This window comes from Rhea americana, unplaced genomic scaffold (assembly GCF_003343005.1).
Source record: "Rhea americana isolate MKP2758 unplaced genomic scaffold, rheAme1 scaffold_413, whole genome shotgun sequence".
NCBI lineage: Eukaryota > Metazoa > Chordata > Aves > Rheiformes > Rheidae > Rhea > Rhea americana.
Genome location: NW_028186550.1, coordinates 333,164 through 353,789, shown reverse-complemented (window position 1 = coordinate 353,789; position 20,626 = coordinate 333,164). Strand labels below are relative to the sequence as shown.

Sequence of the window (20,626 nt, the reverse complement as noted above, 5' to 3'; positions counted from 1 at the left end):
GGCAGCACCGGGGGGGGGGCAAAAGCACCCAGCGAGCCCGTGGGAGGGGCAGCAGAGCTGCTGCTCTCCCCGTGGGAGCGGGCAGCGTGGCGGCACGGCGCTCGGGGATGTCTTCATCCCGCCGGGAAAACAGCACAGAAAGAAGAGCCCAAGGCACCAAGCTCAGTCTCGCTATAAATACAAATTTATTCTCTTTCCAGAGCAGAGATGGAGAGAAGCRGTGAGGACAGCAGCACCACGGTACATGGTTACCAGCGCGTTAGCCAGCCCGCTCCCCTCCCTGCCGCAGCCCAGCACCCGAACGCAGCCCGAGCCCCCCCCTGCACCCAGCAGCTCTCCCCGGGGTGCTGCTGCCCCCCCCCTCCACCCACACTGAGGCCCTGCACCTGGCACTGGGGACCCCCAGGTTTGCCCTAAGTCTGACTTTCTCCAGGCCTCAGCCCAGTGCAGCTGCACACAAGCACCCACGGGCCTGGAGCACGCGGGGCGCTGCGGCGAACCGCCCGCTGCGGCCACCGCCTCCGACACCCCGCGCGCTCCAGCCACTCGCACACACGCCGGCGAGGACGGCGAACCACACTGCTACCACCACAGGCATCCCGGAGCCTGACCCGTGTGCTGCCTCCTCCTCCTCCTCCTCCTCCTCCCACGACTTGGGCTCAGAGCGAGGTGCCCTGCTGCACCTCCCTGCCACGATGCCAAGTGCAGAGCACTCAGACCCCTGCACCCAGTGTGCTGCCTTGCTCCAACCCGCCCCGAGCAGCTCCCCATCACAGCCAGCAACAACAGCCTGTTCCTGTCCCCTGCAGCAAGCACCCTCTGGGCAGGACGCTGGCACCCACGCAGCCTGCCCTGCCGTGCCCCGAGGGCTCCGGCGGCTCGGCCCTCCGCAGCCCCGGGGCCACCCCAGCCCYGTGCTGGGCACCCTACAGCACCTAACTCGACAGCTTTCTCGACATAACACAGCCCTAGACAGCAACCTCAGGGAGCCTTCGGCTCCAGGAGCCACTGGCACCAAGCAGCCCCGCAGAACAGCCTCCTCTGCCTCCCCTCGAGGGGACGCGCCTGCTTCCAGCCTCCAGCCCCTCAGCCCAGCTCCCTCCTCCAGGGCAGCACGGAGGCGCCGGGCCCGTCCCGACCGCATCCTGCGTCGCAGCCCGACATCGCGGCAGCACCGGGGCGGAGGCGCCGAGCCCGGGGGAGCAGCGCACACAGAGCCTGGCGCTGGCCCGCACGGGCTGCGGCTGCAGAAACCCCGCGGCTGCAGGAGCCCACTCCCCACTGCGGGAAGAGGGGCTCCGAGTCACACGGAGCAGGCAGGACAAGCTCTCTGCGCGCAGCTCCCCCCAAAAAACCAGACGGGCCTGGCCGCCCGCTGCTGGCCTGGCCCTCGGCTGAGCTCCTCTCACAGCATCCCTGCTCSGAGGCAGCGCAGGGAGCAGGGAGGGGGCCGGTCCTCGCAGGAGCACATGGCTGGACTGAAACAGTCAAGTGCAACTGCCACTTAACAAGGTATTAGAATTTAATGGAGTGAGTCCATGAGAATATTTAAGTACAGAATATATATATATATATATATATATTATATAGAAATATATGCAAATTAAATGATAAGGCTCCGTTATAAAGCTCCTCCCAAGATAAGGCTACTAGCTGGGCTGAAGCTCTAACATGGACTCCTCCCTACCCCACAGCCCTCACAAACTCTCCCCGCCAGACAGTATGTGCCCAGGTAGCCACGAAGCCCTGAGCAGTGGGGAGTTCAGTCTGTGAAGCTGGTAGCTGGATGCTGTTAAGAAGAGTTTAAAGACYGGGTGGCTGGCTGGTGGCTGCAGGAGCATTACGAGGTGCCCATGAACCTGGGTGACACTGGGCAGAACCAGAGAGGAGCAGGATGCTGAGCTCTTTGTCCTCTAAGGGCTGCGGCCAAAGGTGGCAGCCCATGAGTGCTGAGGGAGACATGTAGCTTTCATGGCTTCAACTCTTTCTTCTCAGCCTTTCTGTGCAGTCCAGTGAGTCCAAGCCTGGATGCTATGGCTGAGCAACTGAGCTAGACCCCAGAGGAGCCCACAGTCCTGCTCCCACGTGGCCCATGTTCCCCTGAGATCTTCTGGAGCTGGCAAGTATGGTTCATGACTGACTCAGGGCGCTCCCGAGGGAGTCCAAGTGAGGCCTGCCGCAGGGGAAGCATGGCAGTTAAGAGGAAGGGGAGGAAAGCAGCCAGGTAGCTGGTTAGAGAAAGCCTCTGGCTCACAGAAGGTGTTAGATAAGGGAGGTCATACCTGAAAGAGAAATGGAGAGGTCAGGAGAATGACACTTGGAGCCACCTGGTTAGAATAGGCACGTTAAGGGATGGCAGAAAGTAGGTGAGGATGTATAGGCAGGGGAAACTTTGCCACCGTGTCAGTGCTGACACCAAGCAACGTCTCCCTCCTTCACGCACACAGGCAGCCTGGGTGAGGGAGGATGTCAAGCAGGGAGCTGCAGAGCTCTGCCCCTYGGGTGAGAAAAGGGCCAGGCAGAAAGTGAAAGCAGGGGCCACTGGTGCCAACGTCAACCCCCACGCAGGAAGCAGGGGGCTGTTCACACGAGCACCCCCGTCACACTTCTGCTGGGAAGAGCCATCCGTGAGCGGCTARGAGAGCTTGCACCATTTCTTCAGTTTTGCCAGGTAACCGGTGCCTCCATCCTTCCAGGCAGGGATGAGACAGGGTGGTTTGAGGTGATCACTGCAAGCTCTGTGCCGTCAGGTCTGCCTGTCTTCGTGGGGAGGAGCCCATGGGCATGCAGGGCCCTGAGCAGGATGCTTGTGGCTCGTCTGGTACGATCCAGCTGGTCAGCACCCTCAGTAGCTCTGATCTTGCAGGTGGGAGAACCCCTCATCCTCTCTGCACCCAGGCCGCACATCAGTCCCAGCAGTGTAGTGACAATGTAGCTCTTGGCTGCAGGTGCTGCAGGGGACCAGCTGTCACAGGGAGGGTGGGATCGGGCAGAGCTCCATGGAGATGGAAACCTCATCTGAGGGAACAGTAAGAAGCCAGAGAGGGGGACTTCACTCGAGTACCTCGAGAGTTGGGGAAGGCGCTCCGCAGCTTCTCCATGATATCCTCCAGGCACACACTGACATCCTGCGTTTTGGCCTCCACCTCATCTGCAGCAGGAAGAGAGGACAGAGCWGAGGTTAACAGGCTCTCTGAGCATGCAGAGCTGCCTGCAAGCTGGTGTCTCTGTGGGGTGCTCAGGTGGCAACTTCCCCTGGAGCAGTCAGACTGAGGTAGCATCGCTGAGAGCTCAGCTCCAACCCTCACCTGCAGCTTCAGTGTCAGGGGTGTTGTGCTCCCGCTCCTTCACTTGGCTGTCCTCAGACTGGTGTGGAGATGAAGCCAAGGAAGAAGCTGCTGAACCATTGCCATCTGACTCTGTTGGAGGCTGGAAAGAGAAGGGGGTTGTCACAGTCCTCTGTCCTTGTCCTGCCCCTTCTGACCGTCCCTTTCTGCTACTGCCTCAGCTCTGACATGGAAAAGCCCACCCCAAGGATGTGCTCTGCCCCAGTCCTTGCTCTGTGGGTACCTGTAGCAGCAGCTCTCTCAGCCGGTGCAGCTGGGACTCCAGTTGCTTGTTGTGGTCCTCCAGGATCTGCATACGGGTCTCCAGACGGCTCTTGTGCTGCCGAAGAATTCGTGCTTCTGCTAGGAGCTCGTCATTATGCGGGTCCTGCACTGAYTCAGGGGAGCCCGCAGCCAAGGTTGGAGACTCCACTGCCTCATCATGCTGCCATTTCAAACGCCTCAGCTCTCCCTGGAGAATCCTGCAAGATACCTCGAATCAGTGCTATCATCCCCCTTTGCACAGGCTGCTGGAACCACCCAATGGCTGTGCACTGAGAACAGCCAGTGACTCCAAGGCAAAACATCCCAGGGGACTTTACGTTGATGTGTGGGAGGACCTCCACCCTCCTGGACTCTGTCCTGCACTGTAGGGTGGCCTGCCTGCAGCTCTGTCCCATTAGGATAGTATAAGACATGCAAAGTACTCACTAAGGGATTGGGAACAAGGGCAAGGATAGCACAGCAGTAACCTCTTGAGCTGAGCTGTGCTGCTCAGAGCCTCACCTCACACAGTCCACAGCAGCACTGCCACTGCTCATGAGGGAGCCCAGGGGTTCAAGAGATGGAAATACCCTGGGTTCGGTTCAGCCCGCTTCGGGTTTAAGAGGGGAACACATTCTGGGAAAGAAACAGGAACATTTCTGGGGACAGAGCCTTCTCCCTTCCTTAGAGAGCGTGCCCTCACTGAGCCTCATGCTCTCACAAAGGTTTATTAGGGTTCAGCGTAGATATCCTCCAAACCAATCCCACTCATCTCTTCCCATCTGTGTCTCTGGCCCTGTCAGCCATTCCACAGCTCCACTTGGAGCTCTGCCCCTTTTGGCTAAGTCAGGGTCTCTCCAGCTCCTTTCCCTTAGGCCCAAGACCCCACTTTGAGAGTTGCCCATGTCCCTACCTGTTTTCATCCTCTAAGTGGGCCAGGATTCGCTCCAGCTCCCCCTTGTCTTCTGTGTTGAGGCTGCCTGGGGCCTGCTGGCTGCTCCCAGGTTCTCTGTCAGTGATGGGGCTGGAATGGCGCAGCAGGTACTGGTCCTCATCCCTGTTACAGCAGGTGGAGGAAACATATTAGTGAGGAATATTGTTCTCAGGGGCAAGCTAGCTCTTGGGGAAGAGCAGCCCAGAAGGAGGTGGTTTTGTGTAGGAATTCATTCTGACTGCTCCAGGTATAGAGCTCAGAAGTAGCTCAGCATCCCTGGGTAGCTGGGTGTGCCCAGGAGCCTCAGACACAAGTGGCTGAGATGGGAAGTATTGCTGTGCCCTGGGCAGGTGGGGACAGAGCCACAGGAGTCTTGGCTAAGCAGGCACTGCAGAGCAGGGGAAGGAGGCAGGACTCACAGGCTATCATCAGGGGACAGGCTGTCATTAAAGAAGGAACAGTTCTGGCTTTCCATCTCTGCAAGCCTGGAGAAGATAAAAACAGGTTAAGACACATTCAAAGACACCATAAATATCCACTCAATGCACAAGACAGCCCCTGCAAGGGCCCTCTCTGGTAGAGGTATCCCACCCGGCTTGCACTAGTTTGACCCTCTTTACAGATTCTTACAGAGTTTTGTCTTTTTAGAAAACAAAAAATGCTGCTGATCCAGGGCAGCAGTCTGAGGGACAAAGGGCTGCCAGGCAGCTGCTTGGCCTCCTCTTGCATACCCAAGGGAACGAGGTAAAAGCATGAAACTGTCACTACCTATGTACTGGCCTGGGATACAAGCTCCTTGCCTGCATCAGGTCTCTCCCCTGTCTGAGTCTGTGGTGAGGATGGAGGTGTTACAAATTACAAACAGCAACAGTGGAGATCTTGCAAGTCACACTGGCAACCACATGGGAAAGTCTAAACTATTATGAGAGAATCCTTCCCAGTATGAACTTCTGGCTGGGCCAGTAGAACACAACAGTAAGTGGAGGCTGTTCTGCCACTAAGACAAAGAAAAATCAAGACCTGCTGTGAGAGCATCGGCCATGTCCCAGGCTACAGCAAAGCGGTGCATGCAGGAGGGAGTAGACAAGTTCGTCCAGCTCTGCAGCTGGGGCACCTCCCTCCTCCCAGTGACACTGCAGCCCCAAGCTGCTGGAGCCAGCCTGTGCCTGCTGCATAGCGCACGGGGAAGCACGGCAGGGGCTGCCTGCAGTGGTGAGATCACTGTGCATCTGCCCCAAAGCCTCCCTGCACCCCTTGCAGCCAGGCTCCACAGCAGTGCGACAGCAGTGCCYAGTGATGATACCTGCTTGCAAAGTGTTCAATCCGGGAGTGGGTGTCGGCGTGTGGTAGCATCGGGGATGAGGCTGGTCTGGAAGAGATGCACACGGGTCAGCACTCCTCACTCAAAGGCTTTGCACTCCTCACTTAAAGCTAGGGGTTGGAGGGGCTGCCCTGGTCCCATCTGGGCAGAGGAGAGCCAGAGCAGTCTAGAGAGGGAGACTGAAACTTCTGCTCCTCCAAGACAGGGATGCTGTATCAGCCCCCAGGGCAAGCTACCCTCTCTGGCCCTCCCCACGGGAGCCCTGTCTTGCTGCTGAGATGCTGCTTCCTTCTGTGGAGCCCACGCATCAGGCACGGCACAGGACCCAGCCAACACTCACGTCTCAGAGAAGTCTGCCTCAAGCACGGACTGGACAGGCAGGTATCCTCTCTGCGGGTGCTTGCTAAAGTACTGCTTGGATCGAAACTTGTTCTTCAGCGTTGTGGCAAAGTCCCTCATGTTCTCACTGGATGTAGTCTGCAGAGAGACAGATGTACTGAGGCCACAGTCAACAAAAAGGAAGGGATCATGCCCCACCAGCCACAGAAAAATCTCTTGAGCTGGTTGCAAGCTTAACAGAAAAGGGGCAGTTTCTGCAAGCAGACACAATCAGGAGGCAAGGTGAGCACATGGCTGCTCATTCAGCCCCGCACGGTGCCTGGTGTGAGCCAAGTTGAGCACTTGGGTGATCCAGGCATCCTGTTCACCACGAGCGCAAAAGCAATTTCCATCATGCAAAGAGGATCAAAAAGTACAAGGGAGACACTTCTCTGGCTGCAGCAGCCTAAGCACTGCAAGGCTGGAGGTGTCTGACAAGGGCCCTGCTCAGAGTCAAGACCATCCTGGGCCAACCCAGCTCCTTACCGGGGTGTAGTACTCCATGATGGGGTAGTGCAGCTTGTTGCCCTTGCTGGCTCGCCCTGTGAGGAAGCAGGTCTGGCAAATATCCACATTGAACTGCTTCAGGCTCCGATACCTGGAAAGATGGATAAGCCATTGGGAGGCAATGAGAGTCAGCAAAGATGCATCATTTCAGAGCCCAAGGAGAAATCAGCACACAATGCAGAGGTGGCTTATGGGCGCTAYCATACTCCACTGAACCCACAGAGCTGACTGCTGAAGAGCGTTAGGCTCCTTCCCTTCTCCCAGTACCACCAAGAGAGCTGGTCTGACCTGTCTGAAACACTGCTGCTCCAGAGATCTAGGTTACTCCAACTGCATGGTGCAAACATTGTTCCCCTTCCAGGCCAGGGCAAGAGGCCCTTACAGATAGCAGTCGGGTTTCAGGTTTTGGGACAGTCTGCTCCCAGTCAGGGGGACATTACCAGCCACACTATTCTGACAGGACCAGATCACGCTCTGCAGCCTCATTCACACCCACCACTCAGGCCAGCCCCTCTATGGACCCAGAGGCAGACCCCAAAGTGGTAGCAATATACTCAGTACCTGTCTTTGTGCCCACTTCAGGTCTTGCAGCTCCCCACTGCCTCCAAAGGGAGAGMGCTACATTCATCCCAGCTCCCACCAGACACCATGCACCCCCCTTGGGAATATGGGGCCATGGTCCCATATTACATCCCTTACCTGAAGCCCTTGATGGGACACTGCCGGCAGACAGAGCACTTGGTCTGGTGCTTCACTTGCTCGGCCATGGTCACTCGGTGCAGCACAGCCAGCCATACCATGGACTGTGGCTCCAGGTTGGCCCACTCCAGGAACTGGGATGCCTCAATGGCAGCTTTCCCGTTGCTCTGGGTAGGGGAGAGCAAGAGTGCTGCTCAGAGACGCACTCCAGCTCCAAAAGGCTTCTAACTCATCATCATCTCCAAGAGCTTCTCCCTCAGCTCAGCTGCTGTGAGGGGATGGCACAGGCCACGGGCATGTTACTCACGAAGCGGAAGCAGCTGCGGATGCTGGGCTCCACGTTGCTGCCCCCAAATGCTGCCACCTCCCCCAGCTGGCGTGGGACCTGGATGGCCTCATGGAGCAGGACGCCAAGGTGCCGTTGGTCACACAGTCCCCCAGGGTTTGCCACTTGGCTGAAGAGATCTTCCAGCCAGATGGACATGGAGATATCCGCATTAGAGACCCACTTGATACCCTGATAGACAGGGCAGGACATGGGCATGGGAGAGAGCTGCATAGGTCAGATCAGGGGCCAGCTGCCTGTCTCCAAGTAGGGATCTTAAGCAAATGCTTAAGGCAGTGTGAAAGAAACTGAGCTACGATTAAACAACCTTTACCAGTATCCCTCTAGCTCCCAACAATCAGAAGTTTAGAGTGTAGTTGGGACAGAGGTTATGTTTACATGACTTCTTTAATAACCTTGGCTGGCCTGTCCTCTGTGAACCAGTCTGAGCCCTTTATTACACCCCTCAGCACTTCGGGCCTCCACAGTGTCCTACAGCAGTGAATCCCGTGGTTAAACACGGTGAGGAAAGGTGCTTCCTTTAATTTGTCTGAAACCTGCTGCCCAGCCACATGCCCCCAGGTTTTTCCTTATGCAAAGCGCTGAATAACTGTTGTCTATTTTYCTTCTCTGCAATGTTCCTTATAGTGCCATGCAAGCAAGATCACTGCAGCACCAGTCAGTGTGCAAAAACACCTTCTAAATTAGGCGGCGTAGGCTTGGGAAGGGAGGGAGGGGTGGCGATGCAAGCAGATTAGTCACCGCGTGAAAGCTGCTTYTCTGCTCTTTCCGGGCAAAGAAGGTTTAAGCCGGAAAACCTTTCACTCCTGCTTCCTAGGTTACTTCAAGGAGCCCACAGTGGACCTAGGGGAAGGAGATGAGGGGACTCACACTGAAACTTCTCCTTGACCTCCGTCCCGCACAGACATGCAATGCCAGTCTTGAAGGAGAGGGCCCTCATCTTCCCACTGCGACCACTGCAAGGCGAGATATTGCTTGGGTTTGCAAGTTGTTTTGGGGGCTGGGAGATCAGCAAGGCATGCCTGCAGCAGCCAGCCCTGCCCCTAGCAGCCAGGGCCTCTTTGCAACACCGTCAGCTGGCAGGGCAGCACTGAGGTTTCCCCCCCAAGCAGGGCAGCCCAGATCAGTTCCAGGGAGATGGGAAGTGCAGAGGGACCGGTACCTGTCAAAGACATTCAGCAGCCAGTTAAGGCTCATGTCCACGCAGAGAGGCACGTTGACCAGGATGCCCCGCTCCTCCTCCAGCCTCTCATAGAGGGCAGTCAGGCAGTGGATGACTTCCACCACATCCATCGCCCGGTCACTGGGTTGCAGGTCATGCTCATTGAAGATTTCCAAGGCTGTGGCCAGGGTCACCATGTCCACTGAGCAGAAAGAAGAGAGGGATCAGAGATGGAGAGGAAAAGCAGAAGAGGTGAGAACTGAGAGGCGGAGATTCAGCCCTGACCTGATCTGAGGCAGTCTAAGTCCCAGCGCAGTAGGGAAAGCATATGTACGGGATGCTGGGAGAACAGGCACTGCTCCCAGAATTAGTCCCCCACTTGTACATTCCACCTGAAAATACCCATGTCACCACCTGGATGTGACTTGAAGCCACCTTTCTGTGCAACTGTCCTTCCTTGTCACCATGGCCAAAATCAGAGCCACAAAAATACTATCCACAAAAAGTTCCACCTCCCATCTCGGACTGTGCAGAGACACAGAGGCCTGGACCCAGCCTCTGCACAYGCTAAGTCCCTGTGGAGTCACTGTGGAAGTGAGGACCCCAGATTCACACACTAGTGAACATAATTCCCGCTCACCCTCACACCTAYGCTGCCCATGAGCGGGTATGGCTCTGCAGTGTTCCCCACCACTGCTTTTCCATGTGGCAGACTCACACCTCCCACCACAGTTGAACCTCCTATCACAGGGAAGCTGCCTTGGCAGCCTCCTTGCCCTTCTCAAGTACTTCTTAAATGCAAAGCACTTACTCATGTTCCTTCACATTGTTTCTGTGCTGGGGAAGAGGGACCAGGACAGTACATGAGACCCAAGACATGGGCAACCAGAAGCCTGCAAATGGCCTAGAAAGGAGCTCCATTTTGTTCTCTGTCTCTTTTCTAGTCATTTCYAAGGTTGTTTCTCTGACCAGCACTAGGCAGTAAGCTGACCAGCACTATGGCAGAGATCTTTGCAAAGCATCCATAGCTAATTGTTGTTTCCTCCCACGTGCACAATATCAGCACCGAATTTCCCCARGTGTGTGACAGCCTGGTCACAAAACTCTGCGGCCAGGGCCCAACTTTGCTGAGTACTGAACCTCTTCCCTCACCTCACTCATCACCTTCTTCCTGGCTTCTCACAACAAGTCAAGCAGCAATGGTCCTCCTGGGACCCCATGCCATCTGATGGCTTCTCCTCCCCACTGAGTCAGGAGGGAACTCTYCCTCTCATCCTGTGGCTAAGTTTGATAAAGTCTTAGATGAAAGGCCTTTTCAAAAGCTCTATGGGCAATCAAATGCCATGTATCTATTAGATCCCCATCTGTCTGCTCAGTTACTCCCCTAGAGAGCACTCATCAAATTCTGTGGATCAGCTTCCCCTCTGAGAGCCATGCATCATGTTGAACTCTTAATGCATCGTATTCACATGCCTATTAATCTTACTTTTTAATTAAAGTTTTACCAACAATGCAGAAGCTAGGCTTATTTGGTTCCCTTCCTCCTCTTTAAGTAAAGGAGTCCTATTTGCCCCCACCAGTCCTCTGCAAGCAAAGCTGGTTTCTGCTCTTGGTTACATTCAGTGCTTCTTTAGGCTCCCTTAGAGCTCCTGGGTGAGCCCYTGCCTGATCCCAGAGATTTGTTACTCTGTGTTTCACCATTTTGTTCTCAAATCCCTTCTGCTAACACCTGCCCTTGAGGCAGTTCTACCCCAAACCCTGCAAAGRAAAGCTCTGACACAGAAACCTTGCCAGGGAATTAGCTTTTCAGCTACAGTCTCATCTTCTTGGAGCTTCTTGCCTTGGCCACCTGTTCTCTGGCAGGCTCCTGCCTTTGATGTGCTGGTAAAAGTTTGTATTATTTTAATGCCTCTATAAAGGGAAATCCAGGATGAGGGAAATGTCTCCCACACTCACATCGCAGGGCTTTCTGCACTCGTCGCAGTTTCATGGCTGTCCGATATGCTGAAAACTTGATGTTGTTCAAATCCGCTGCCAAAACACAGAAACAAAAATAAAMCACAGTTCAGTATCTTTATCTCCAGGGCAGGAAATGGCAGTTGCTGCTCCCAGATACTGGCCCCACCAGCACAAGCACAAGCCTGAGTGTGTGCAGGAGGAAGAGGGGCACAGTCTGGCAGGCTGTCAGACCCCATTGCACTGGGAGGCTGAGCATGGACAGCCCCTGCACCAGAGGGGAGAGCAAATGGGCTCAGGAGACCTTGTACAGCACCTCACACAGAGGAGAGGCAGATGCCATTCAAGCAATTTTGTGGCAGCTTCCTTACCTAGTGTTTGGTATAACTCTGTCATCTTCGGGTGGTCCCAGCATGTTGTCTGGGCCTGATGGCTGGAGAGAAAACAGAAAGGGATCAAGAATCAGGCTGGGGGTTAAGCAGAGAGACAGAGGACCTGGGCAGCTGGTCTCCTGTTGTGTGTACTCCCCAGCCACAGCAGAGCAGAGGATGCCCACAGGGCTCTGTCCTCTGCCTGCAGCCAGCCCTCCCTGCCTTGSGGAACCAAGGCATGGTGTGCCCCTCTCATCTGGGTCATCTCAGCAGGCAGGGAAAGCCTGGCCCTGCCGGGTTGGGAGCGACACACTTTGTACTTCCCCAAAGGTCAGTGCTCAAACCAGTCTGCTAGTCCTCCACCCGCCAGATCAGTCCACAATTCCTGCTTCTGCCAGGCCACAGAAAATCACAGGCAACAGATGAGCTGCCTTTGGGAGAGCACTCACTTGATGTAGTATGGCACTTTATTGGGGGAAATGGCTCGCTCCCAAGGGACTTGAACAGAGGCTGCAAGGGGAGAGATACAGATGTTAGATRAACACCAGATGCTCCTTCATGTTGATGCTGTCAACTCAAATTCTGCATATCAGCTGAAGGATCTCAGGCGGATGAGGACTCATCCTATAACTGTACTGGTTTTCTGCAATCTTATCTTCATTATCTAGAGGACGGAAGCCCTTTTATGACCCTCAGTTATTTCTGCTTGTCACAGGCAGTTTATCAATTCTGTCATCTGAAAACTCTGGCCTTGCTTTTAGATAGAAGCACTTGATTTACAAAGGAACTAGGGCCAACAAACCCCATCGACCTCCAGAAACCCTGCGGGGACTGGCATTTCTGAGGATGGACCCCAGTCTCTGGAGCATGAATCTGCTGCATGTCGCTCACGGGTCTGAGAGCCTCCAGCCAGCAGTGGCTTGGCTCTGTAGGAATGGCATCCCTCTGCCTTGCCAGGGGAATGAAAGCCTCCTGAACACGCACATTCTTGGCCCCTGAATGACTAACATAGACACAGGGAACTGCCTTTTTTGCCGTCTGTTGTCTTACCCACACAATGTCCAAGACTGGTATGGTCCCACTATCACCTGGGAGCTGTTTCTGCAAGTGTCACAGCTCTGCACTTGGAAGAGGATGCATGCTTATTTGTGGGCTGCTGGGCTACGGTCAGGCACAGCTACAGCAATAGGACTCTGTGCCTTGTTCTGTCATGCCATGGCCTGTGCTAAGCTGTCCTGCAGAGACAGCCCATCAGTGGGGAAGATGGGACAACCTGCTCACGTACAGGAGAGGAAGTGCTGGGAGCCTGGTCCAAAGTCCCGGTGGGCATCTTGGAGTTGCTTCAGGCGTTCATTTATGGAGGCCTGGAAAGGGGGACACAGGAATTTAATGGGAACCYGTCAGTTATTTCAGATCAAAGCCCCATTCAGGAGGGACTGTGGATAYGTTCAGACATGCCCCGGTCACCCAGGTCTTCTTCCTTCCTTGCCTGCTTTGGTATTTGTGTATCACAGACAATTCAGCCCCCTGTGCTTCATTCCACAGGCTGGGGCAGCACAGCTCACCTGCATCCATATTTTCACAGAGGTCAACAAAACCACATCTGGAAACTAGCCTCCTGCAGACCCTGATTCTCCTCAAACAGCCTCTTTTGTTTCTCCCATCAYCTTTTCCTGCCCCAGGCCTCTGCAGATTTACCATCTACCTTTCCCATGCTCACCTGATGCTCTCCTCAGGTGATGCCAACAGTACCTCCCTGCCGTGCTAAGCCTTACTTCAGCACCCTTGAACCTCCTCGGTAGAACCCCTTCCCCAGTGTCCCCCATCTGCGGGGTATTTGTGCTGCTTGGTCTTGGCCCTTGCCCACCTGCAGCTGTTTCCACCGTGTGTTGATCTGCTCCAGGGTGCGAGAGTTTTCCATGGACAGGTGGACATCTGAGATGGCGAGCTGGTGTGCAAGGTCATTGACCACTTTCACCCCATCCTTCATGGGGGAGAGTTCCTCTTTGAAGAGCTGGAGCCCCCATACCCAGAGGATAGACACAGGGCAGGAGAGAAAGGAAAAGTAAKCAAGCAGTCAGTACTCTGGGGTCTGATCCCTCTGCTATAAGCTAGGGTGGGTTAGTGGCTGGCATGCTGCAAGACACTGCTGCCTAACCCTCCTGCAGGCCAAGCTAGCTTAGCAGAAAAAAACAAGTACTAGCAGCAGCCAGGATGGAGATGACTCAAATCYCTCGAGAAGTAGAACGTGGACAGGAATACCCTGCCTACACTGAGCCACTGTACCTGTATAAAGGCTGTGCCGCAGCAATGTTCTCAGAACAGCCAATTCCTCAGGACACTGCATGTCAAATCCACCCTTACAGGCCGGGGAACTAACCGGGATATGACCTGGCCCTTGGGACCCCAGCTAGCGAGGCTGTGTCAGACTAAGCAGTCAGGAAGAAAAGCATTGCACTGCTGGAAAGCAGATCCCATCATCTGAGGGGCCAAGGCCAGAGCATTCTCAGAGTCAGAGGTACCTTGGTCGACTGGATGTGCTCCGGTAGAGAGTCAATGAAGAGGTCCCCAATAGGTTCCCAGGTTTCACGCACACTTTCAGCCTGGTCCAGTGTTGTGCTGAGCTCCTCCATGGCCCCTTTAATCTCCAGCAGCTGTTCCAGCGTGCGTTCAATGTGACGGTGTTGGTCCACACACCGGGCTGTGAGCTTCTCCCACAGCTCGCTGGCCACATTCGCCTGCTTCCACACAAAACGGCTGATGTTCTGGATCCGGTGCCGGGGAGAGACATCTGTGAAGGCAAAGCAGCAGGGGAATGGAGAGYAAAAGTGACAGCCCAGCCCAGAGGGGAGCGGGTAAGAGATATGGATGAACGGCAGGGAAAAACTGGAAAGAAAAACTGGGAAAAACTAGAAAGAAAAACTAGGAAAAACTGTAAAGAGGGAGAAAAATCAAGCAATAACAGTATCTCTTTTTGCACCAGCTCTTCTAGGGGTCGAGCCTGCCCATGGATCTGTGTCTTCACAGGTAGAAGCTCTGCTCCTCTTTGCAAATGGTCTGCACTGATCCAACCTTCCTAAGGGTCAGAACAGTCCCTTGCAGTACAGCAAGGGGTAGAGCCCTGAAATCCTTCCCCCAGTAGAAAGGGAGCTGGGCCTTGTGGGTTAGGGCTAGGCCCACTAATGAAGTCCACACCAGGATGCCCCAGGGAGGGAGAAGAACCCAGAGTGAGGGATGTTCAGACAAATTCCTGGGATCCAGATTCAGCCCTGTGCCAGGCTCCCTGACCAACAGGAGAGTGAGGCAGTGCTCGGCTGAAGGACCCTGACCTCCTCGATCCTGAACAAATGCCTGGCTAATGGAGATAGATAGGGCTCAGCCAGCATGTCACGCACACTGGGCCTTCCTAAGAGAAAAGGCCAAGGGGCATCTTGTTCATTCATGTTGCCACTTCAGGCCACACCAGCCACCTGTGCTCCAAACTCCCCAGCCCAGCCCCAAGAAGAGAGGAGAGGCTGGGAGCTGCACTTTGCTATGGGGGGACAAGGAAGGGGAAGCTCTGCAGACCTTTGCCTTCTGATGTTGGTTCTTCTAATTCCTCAAATGGATGCTGAGAAAGGAAAGCTTGTGCTGACTCCAGGACAGAGTAAATGTACGGCCCCCGAGACTTCACTTCTTCCATGAAAGCCTGGAGAGGAAAGCAGAGCACAGAAATGAGACAACAAGCTGAGCTAGAGAATTATGCCCCTGCTACCCTTAGCCAAGGGCTACACTGATTTACTCACTCCAGTGCCCAGCTCAGCTACCAGCACAGACYTGTACGCAACATCTTAAGGAAATGCTGCCAGAGAAAAAAATACCTAAGCCTCATTGGAAATATAGAGGAAAGTTAACAGAGAAATATTTTTGCAGTTCAGGGAAGGAATGACCTCTTGCAAGAAGGTAGTGTGTGCAGAGGCCTGGGCTTTGCTGGAGGGGGAAGGCTGTGCAGCAAGCCCAGGACAGGGATGCGCTGAGTGAGAGCTGCTCAACAGGAACTGCTTTATTGATGATACTTGCACAGGCACTGCTCCCTCCTCTCAGTGAGGGCAGGGTCACGCAAACAGTTGTTCCAGCGACTGTTCAGCAACTGGTGCAGGTTGGAGGGGCAACCAGCAACTGGGACTGTTGGAGGGACAGAGGAGGGAATGACAGGAKGCACCAAAGCAGAGCTTCTGCTAGGGCAGACTGTGGGGGCAGGCTGGTTTGGGATGTCCTCTCCTCCCCTACCACCGCAGCCGCTCGCTGGTGCTGCCTCCTTGATAGACTGTTCATGCGCTAGGGAAGTGGTTAGTTTTGGTGAGAAGGGAGAGTAACAATAATCAACCTCCCAGTTTTGCTCTAAAGGCAAAAACAACCAAAACCCAATAGCCACTGATAGAAGGAAATGCTCTGATCAGGGGAACAGGAAGTTGTGATCTGTCCACTTTTGCCCCAGTTTCAGATACGTGTGAGAATCACTCATGTCCTGATCACCAAGTCACCTTTAGGCCAACCAAGGAACCAATCCCTTCTTGGCCCCACGGGCTTCCCCTAAGCGGAAGCCAGGGAGAAGCAATTCTCTCCATCACAGAGCTGGGACACGGGCAGCAGTCCAGGAAAGCAGTAATAGAAACAGGGCTCCCCTACCAGCTGCAGTACCTGCAGGTGACGTGAGGCTCTAATGTAGATTTATTGTCCGAAGCCAGGTGGGCTCTGCCTATTGCACACTGTGGGGGAGCACTGGCTTGGTATTTCCTACAGGGCTGCAGCTCTGTCCTTCCACAGGAAGCAGAGACGGAGGCAAACAAGGACTGGCGGACTAATCACAGGCTGTACCTACAGCTGTGGGCACGTGCAGTGACATAGACTGGGGAAGGACGGCTGGCGATGCACAAGGGCTCAGGGGAACATACCGCATGCGTCTCTTTTTCCTGCTGCACCAGGAGGACATCCCCCCGGAGTGGTAGTTGTGCTGAGAGCTCCTCATCCTTCTGCCCAAGCCAATCTATGATCTCCTGAAGAGGGACCTGCAGTTTCCCACTGTGGTCAGAAAAGGCCTCCAGTCGAGCCCTGGAGAGAGAGTGGGGCCAGCATGACGGTGGTCAGAGAGACAGGCCTGAAGGAGGTTGCCCAGGGGAAGGAAGGAGTTGCACTGCAGCTGTGTTGGTGTTCTGCCCAGGGTGCTCGCCAGACCCCACCAGCAGCCAGTAGGGCCACCCCATGCTGCCCTACAGGGATTCAGACAGGAGGCCTCAGCAAGGGCTGTGCACATCCTGCAGCTAGCATGGACACTGCCAGGTGGGATGCAGCATGGAAGTGTTCAGGGAAAAGAAAATCTAGAGCTACTCTTGACCTTGGAGCTGGGAGCAGAGGACAGAGCTGCTCTGGCTTTGCCATGCACCCGTGGTCTGGGCTCTGGCTAGCACGGGGGGCTTGGCTCTGGGTTTGTGTGGCTGGATAGCTTCCAGGAGCCTTGTGTTAAGGCAAGAGACAATTAATATGCCCCAGTTAAGCTCTCCATCATGCTGGCTGTGGAGCTGCAACCTCTGAAGGCCTGTTCTCCCCTGCTCAGCTGAAGAGGGCTCCTAGCAAAGGGACAGGCACAGAGGAAGCGGTGGGAAGGCTATGGGGGCAAAATGAAACTAGGTGCAGAGACAGTGAGAGTGAAGGATGGAGAGAGTGGCAGAGAGAGTAGGAATGAAGGAGGGGAGGGAGAGAAGGAAGGAATCCAGAAACTGATAAGGATATTTTTCAGGTGTAGGGAGAAAGTCAGAGACTCCAGTTTCTGCACATTACAGGCCAAGAGGGGAAACTAAGCCAAGGTTACTATGCACTTGGGTGGAGTGAAAAGCCCCCCAAAATTCCTAACAAATATATGGAGCAAGCAAGACCAAGCCAGCCCAGGGCCTTGCTCCAGGCAGGGACTCTTACCGAAGGCTGTGGGATTTCTTTTTGATCTCATTCCAACAAAGATTCATCTCCAGTGGGGCCTGGGGCCCAGCAGCACTGCTAGGAGCCTGGGGGGTTATGCACGAAGGTCCTGCGCCATCCTGAGAGGCTCTAACCTAGGCAGAAACAGATCCAGCTGACACACTGCATGCAAAGAGCACTGCCTAGGGATCCCAGCACTTGCCTCAAACTATCCCCCCTGCCCCGACTGTGCCTTATTCCTCTAACTCTCAAGGGGACCGTCCCTCTCCCAGAGGGATCTGTTAGCTGTTCCAGCGAAACACATGACCATGTCCAGAGAGAGGATTTTGTGGCAGGAAAAAGCAAAAGTGGCATTTCCAGGGAGATGAGGCTGTTTCGCAGGATCTCTGCACTCCTCAGTTATTCTGCAATGAACTAGCTGAATTTTATCATTGCTATTTATTAAATCAGAGCTGGTTGTTGTGTGTCACAGTTGCTGCAGGGCTACAGACAATTTCTCTCCTTGCCACGCAAGAGGATCTAGCGCTTTGGGAGGAGGCAGCACAGCAGYCCCTGTTGTTCCCAGTGACCGGGGAGACCCGCCAACCTCCTTTATGCCACTTGCAGTCCTCTGAGCTGCCACCAGCTTCCCTACAGAAGAGCGAGGATATTCCCTGCCAGCACAGCAAGTCTCTGAGATGCTGCTTCTCCTCCGTACCTTTGCAATATGAACAGCGGCGTGAAGGATGCTCTGAGAAGCCTTGGAGCAGCTGGCAGCAAAACCTAACCCAGTCACACAAAGGAAGCTCGCTTTGCACTGCCAACACCTTCAGGTGGGGCAACGGGGCACCGCAGAGCCGACAGTCAAACAGACATCCTCCGGAGAGGCACTGCACCACCGACAGCCTGCGAAACGGGCTGCTGGGCGCCRAACAACAAACCTGACGGGGGAAGGAATCCTGCCCTAAGCGTTTAGCACAGTAGCAAACTCCCTCTTATGAGGGCAGTGAAGGCATCACTGCGCTTGCTGGCAACACCAACACACACTAGCAGGACTGGAAACATCTCACATAGGACTTAGGGAGCGAGAGGGGATTTTATCTCCGAAAAAATTATTTGTTGCCCAAAACACATAAACGTATTGTGTTTTCACAAGCGAGACGCTGCTGTGCTACGTTGGGGAAATGGCACCATTTCACTCCAATTCTGCTTTGATATTAGAGCTCATTTGTGATAATTAGCCCCAGATGATTAATCAACCATAATTAACCACATTAACACTAAGCAGCGCATCCAACAAGCGCCCCTTTGCCAGAGAAGGGCAGCCTCATCTGGGTGAAAACAGCAGCTCTTCCAAAGGGAATGTGCACGTGGGGGCTCCCAGATGTGTCCAGGGGACAGACCCAGGGCAGCCAGACCCCTCGGCACTGTGGCATAGCCAAACCAGAGCAGACCCCTTYCTCTTTTGGAGCCAAGGAGAACCAGCAGGAACAAACTGACAAAAGAGAAGTTTGGAYAGATAGCTAGAATAATACCCTTCCACGCTGGTTCTCAGGAAGAAAACACCAGACCCACTGATCACTTGATAAGTTTCTTTCCTTTGAAAACATCTATTGCCAGGCTGATCTCTGCCTCCTCACCCTGACACCCCAGAAGCAGCACAAAAACAGAGAAAAACATCACCCACAGAGTTCACAGGAATCTTAGGACCATGAATAATAAATCACTCAAGCTAAAACTGCTGCTTGCACACAGAAAATCAATACCCTGCAAGCGCACATCCTCATGGCACCAAAGTAGGTTAGTCCCACAGCACTGCCAAGGAATACCCCAGCCCGCCTCTCAATCCTGGAGGATGCCAGAGGAGGGGACCAGCTCCATCTGGGCACAACTACAGCTGCAACACAGTTCAAAATACAGTCCTCAGCCTAGATTAAGAAGAGGTTAAAAGTCCACGATTCACTGACCACGACCTGTAGGTGCGCCAGAGTGATAGTGGCCACTGCTTGGCCACTGTTGAACATCTGCTGCCCTAGAACAAAACCCCTGCAAGGGAGTAGAGAGTGAGTAGTGCTTTCCCTATAAGCATCCCTTGAGCATTCCTTCCCAAGAGCTGCAGCAGTGACAGCCTGTATCTGCATTCTCCCCCCTCCCCGCAAAAAACAGTTTTATTTTTGAACATGAAACACACACACACGAGGCCTCCAGAGAGCCCCTCTACCTGTGCTGAGCCACAGATCCACAGCAGGGCCACTCAGCTTTGCCGGAGGAGCAGGCATCGCCTCCCACCCCTCYGGGTGCCGTCAGGCAGCACCCGGCAGGGAGGACGGCGAGCGCTGTGTGCAGGGAAGAGCGGGGCCGGCAGGCAGGGCCGGTGGTGGCTGCCCTGAGTACTGACCCCCCAGGAATTTGGAGGGGGGCGGCAGCGCTGCATCGCCGGCCTCAATCCCAGCTTTGTCCAGAGGCATTCCAGCGGCCTCCGACCTGCCTTAACCCCAGGGGTGCCGCCACAGCTGCCTGCGCGGGGGGCAGGCATCTGCCTGCTGCAGGGCACCTCGGCGCAGAAAAGCCCCTCGTGAAAAGTTGGCCACACTCAAAGGAGTGACTCCAGGCACCAGGGAACTTCCAGTTCTGGAAGGGTGTGGCAAAGGTGACGCTGGTCTGGGATGGGGTGACCAGGAGAGCAGCAGAGCCCTCTTGGCCCTCCAGTGCCTAGTGCACAGACGGCAGCTGGGTGTTTGCCAGGGAAGGGATTTCCCAGAGAACAGTCCCTGCAGGTTTTGGCTACAGGAAGGGGAACAGTCAGGTCCTCAAAACCTAAGCCCCAAGAAGYCAATGCTGCCCTGCTTGTACGCCACACACTCATCACTGGGTGCCCTAGCCCTCTCGTAGGTGCCAGCACGGACACTCCTAGCCACGGCTCCTGCCTGCCTGAGCTGGGTGCAAATAGTTTGTTTTTGCCAGAAGGCTCTAGGCTGGCTCCTTGCGTCCCCCACAGTGTTCTCCGGAGTCCTGCCACCCAGCATTGTTTCCATGCTCTCCTCCACCTACAGGGAAGGAATGAAAAGCTCCCTGTATCTTTCCCTCTTTTCTCTTCTTCCCTGCCTGTATATCTGACTGCTGGTAAGTCTCCCTCCAGGACCAGCCCAGGCAGCCTTCTTTCCCCACCACTTCATCCTCTGCTTGTCTTGACRTCCTTGCCCTGACAGACAGAGGACTCATTTGCAGATCAGATGAGGGGGCTTCAGCACATTTAAGTCTGGGTTGTCCACAGCCTGCTAGGAGCTTTCAGGACAGCTGAGCACAACAGAGGAGGGCTGCTTCCTAGTCGATGACACCTACCCCTGTGACAAGGAAGGCATGGCAGACCCTTCAGGCAAGGCAGGCTGTCACTTTTGCAGGAGCCAGCAGCCTGCCTGGTGCATGGTGTT

At 54.8% G+C, this 20,626-nt stretch overlaps 1 protein-coding gene across 4 annotated transcripts in view; it reads right to left on the bottom strand.

The window, feature by feature from the left end:
- Nucleotides 1-1,504: 1,504 nt before the first annotated feature.
- DRP2 (dystrophin related protein 2) overlaps nt 1,505-20,626 on the bottom strand; it is a 33,146-nt gene continuing 14,024 nt past the window's right edge. For 2 of the 4 annotated variants that reach the window (XM_085314881.1, XM_085314882.1), the window contains exons 3-23: nt 17,217-17,350; nt 16,199-16,355; nt 14,832-14,952; nt 13,787-14,055; nt 13,132-13,278; nt 12,550-12,628; nt 11,714-11,774; nt 11,265-11,326; nt 10,894-10,968; nt 8,938-9,139; nt 8,646-8,731; nt 7,737-7,894; nt 7,430-7,596; nt 6,710-6,821; nt 6,186-6,322; nt 5,828-5,893; nt 4,944-5,009; nt 4,504-4,647; nt 3,571-3,808; nt 3,309-3,429; nt 1,505-3,151 (exon numbers count right to left, since the gene is read on the bottom strand). In XM_085314881.1, coding sequence (XP_085171007.1) covers nt 3,015-3,151; nt 3,309-3,429; nt 3,571-3,808; nt 4,504-4,647; nt 4,944-5,009; nt 5,828-5,893; nt 6,186-6,322; nt 6,710-6,821; nt 7,430-7,596; nt 7,737-7,894; nt 8,646-8,731; nt 8,938-9,139; nt 10,894-10,968; nt 11,265-11,326; nt 11,714-11,774; nt 12,550-12,628; nt 13,132-13,278; nt 13,787-14,055; nt 14,832-14,952; nt 16,199-16,355; nt 17,217-17,350 — 2,739 coding nt within the window. In that variant the 3' untranslated portion in view covers nt 1,505-3,014. Of the gene's footprint in view, nt 3,152-3,308; nt 3,430-3,570; nt 3,809-4,503; nt 4,648-4,943; nt 5,010-5,827; nt 5,894-6,185; nt 6,323-6,709; nt 6,822-7,429; nt 7,597-7,736; nt 7,895-8,645; nt 8,732-8,937; nt 9,140-10,893; nt 10,969-11,264; nt 11,327-11,713; nt 11,775-12,549; nt 12,629-13,131; nt 13,279-13,786; nt 14,056-14,831; nt 14,953-16,198; nt 16,356-17,216; nt 17,351-17,913; nt 17,942-19,416; nt 19,488-20,626 lie in introns of those variants that run through there. The other 2 variants (XM_085314883.1, XM_085314884.1) reach the window with 2 other exon arrangements.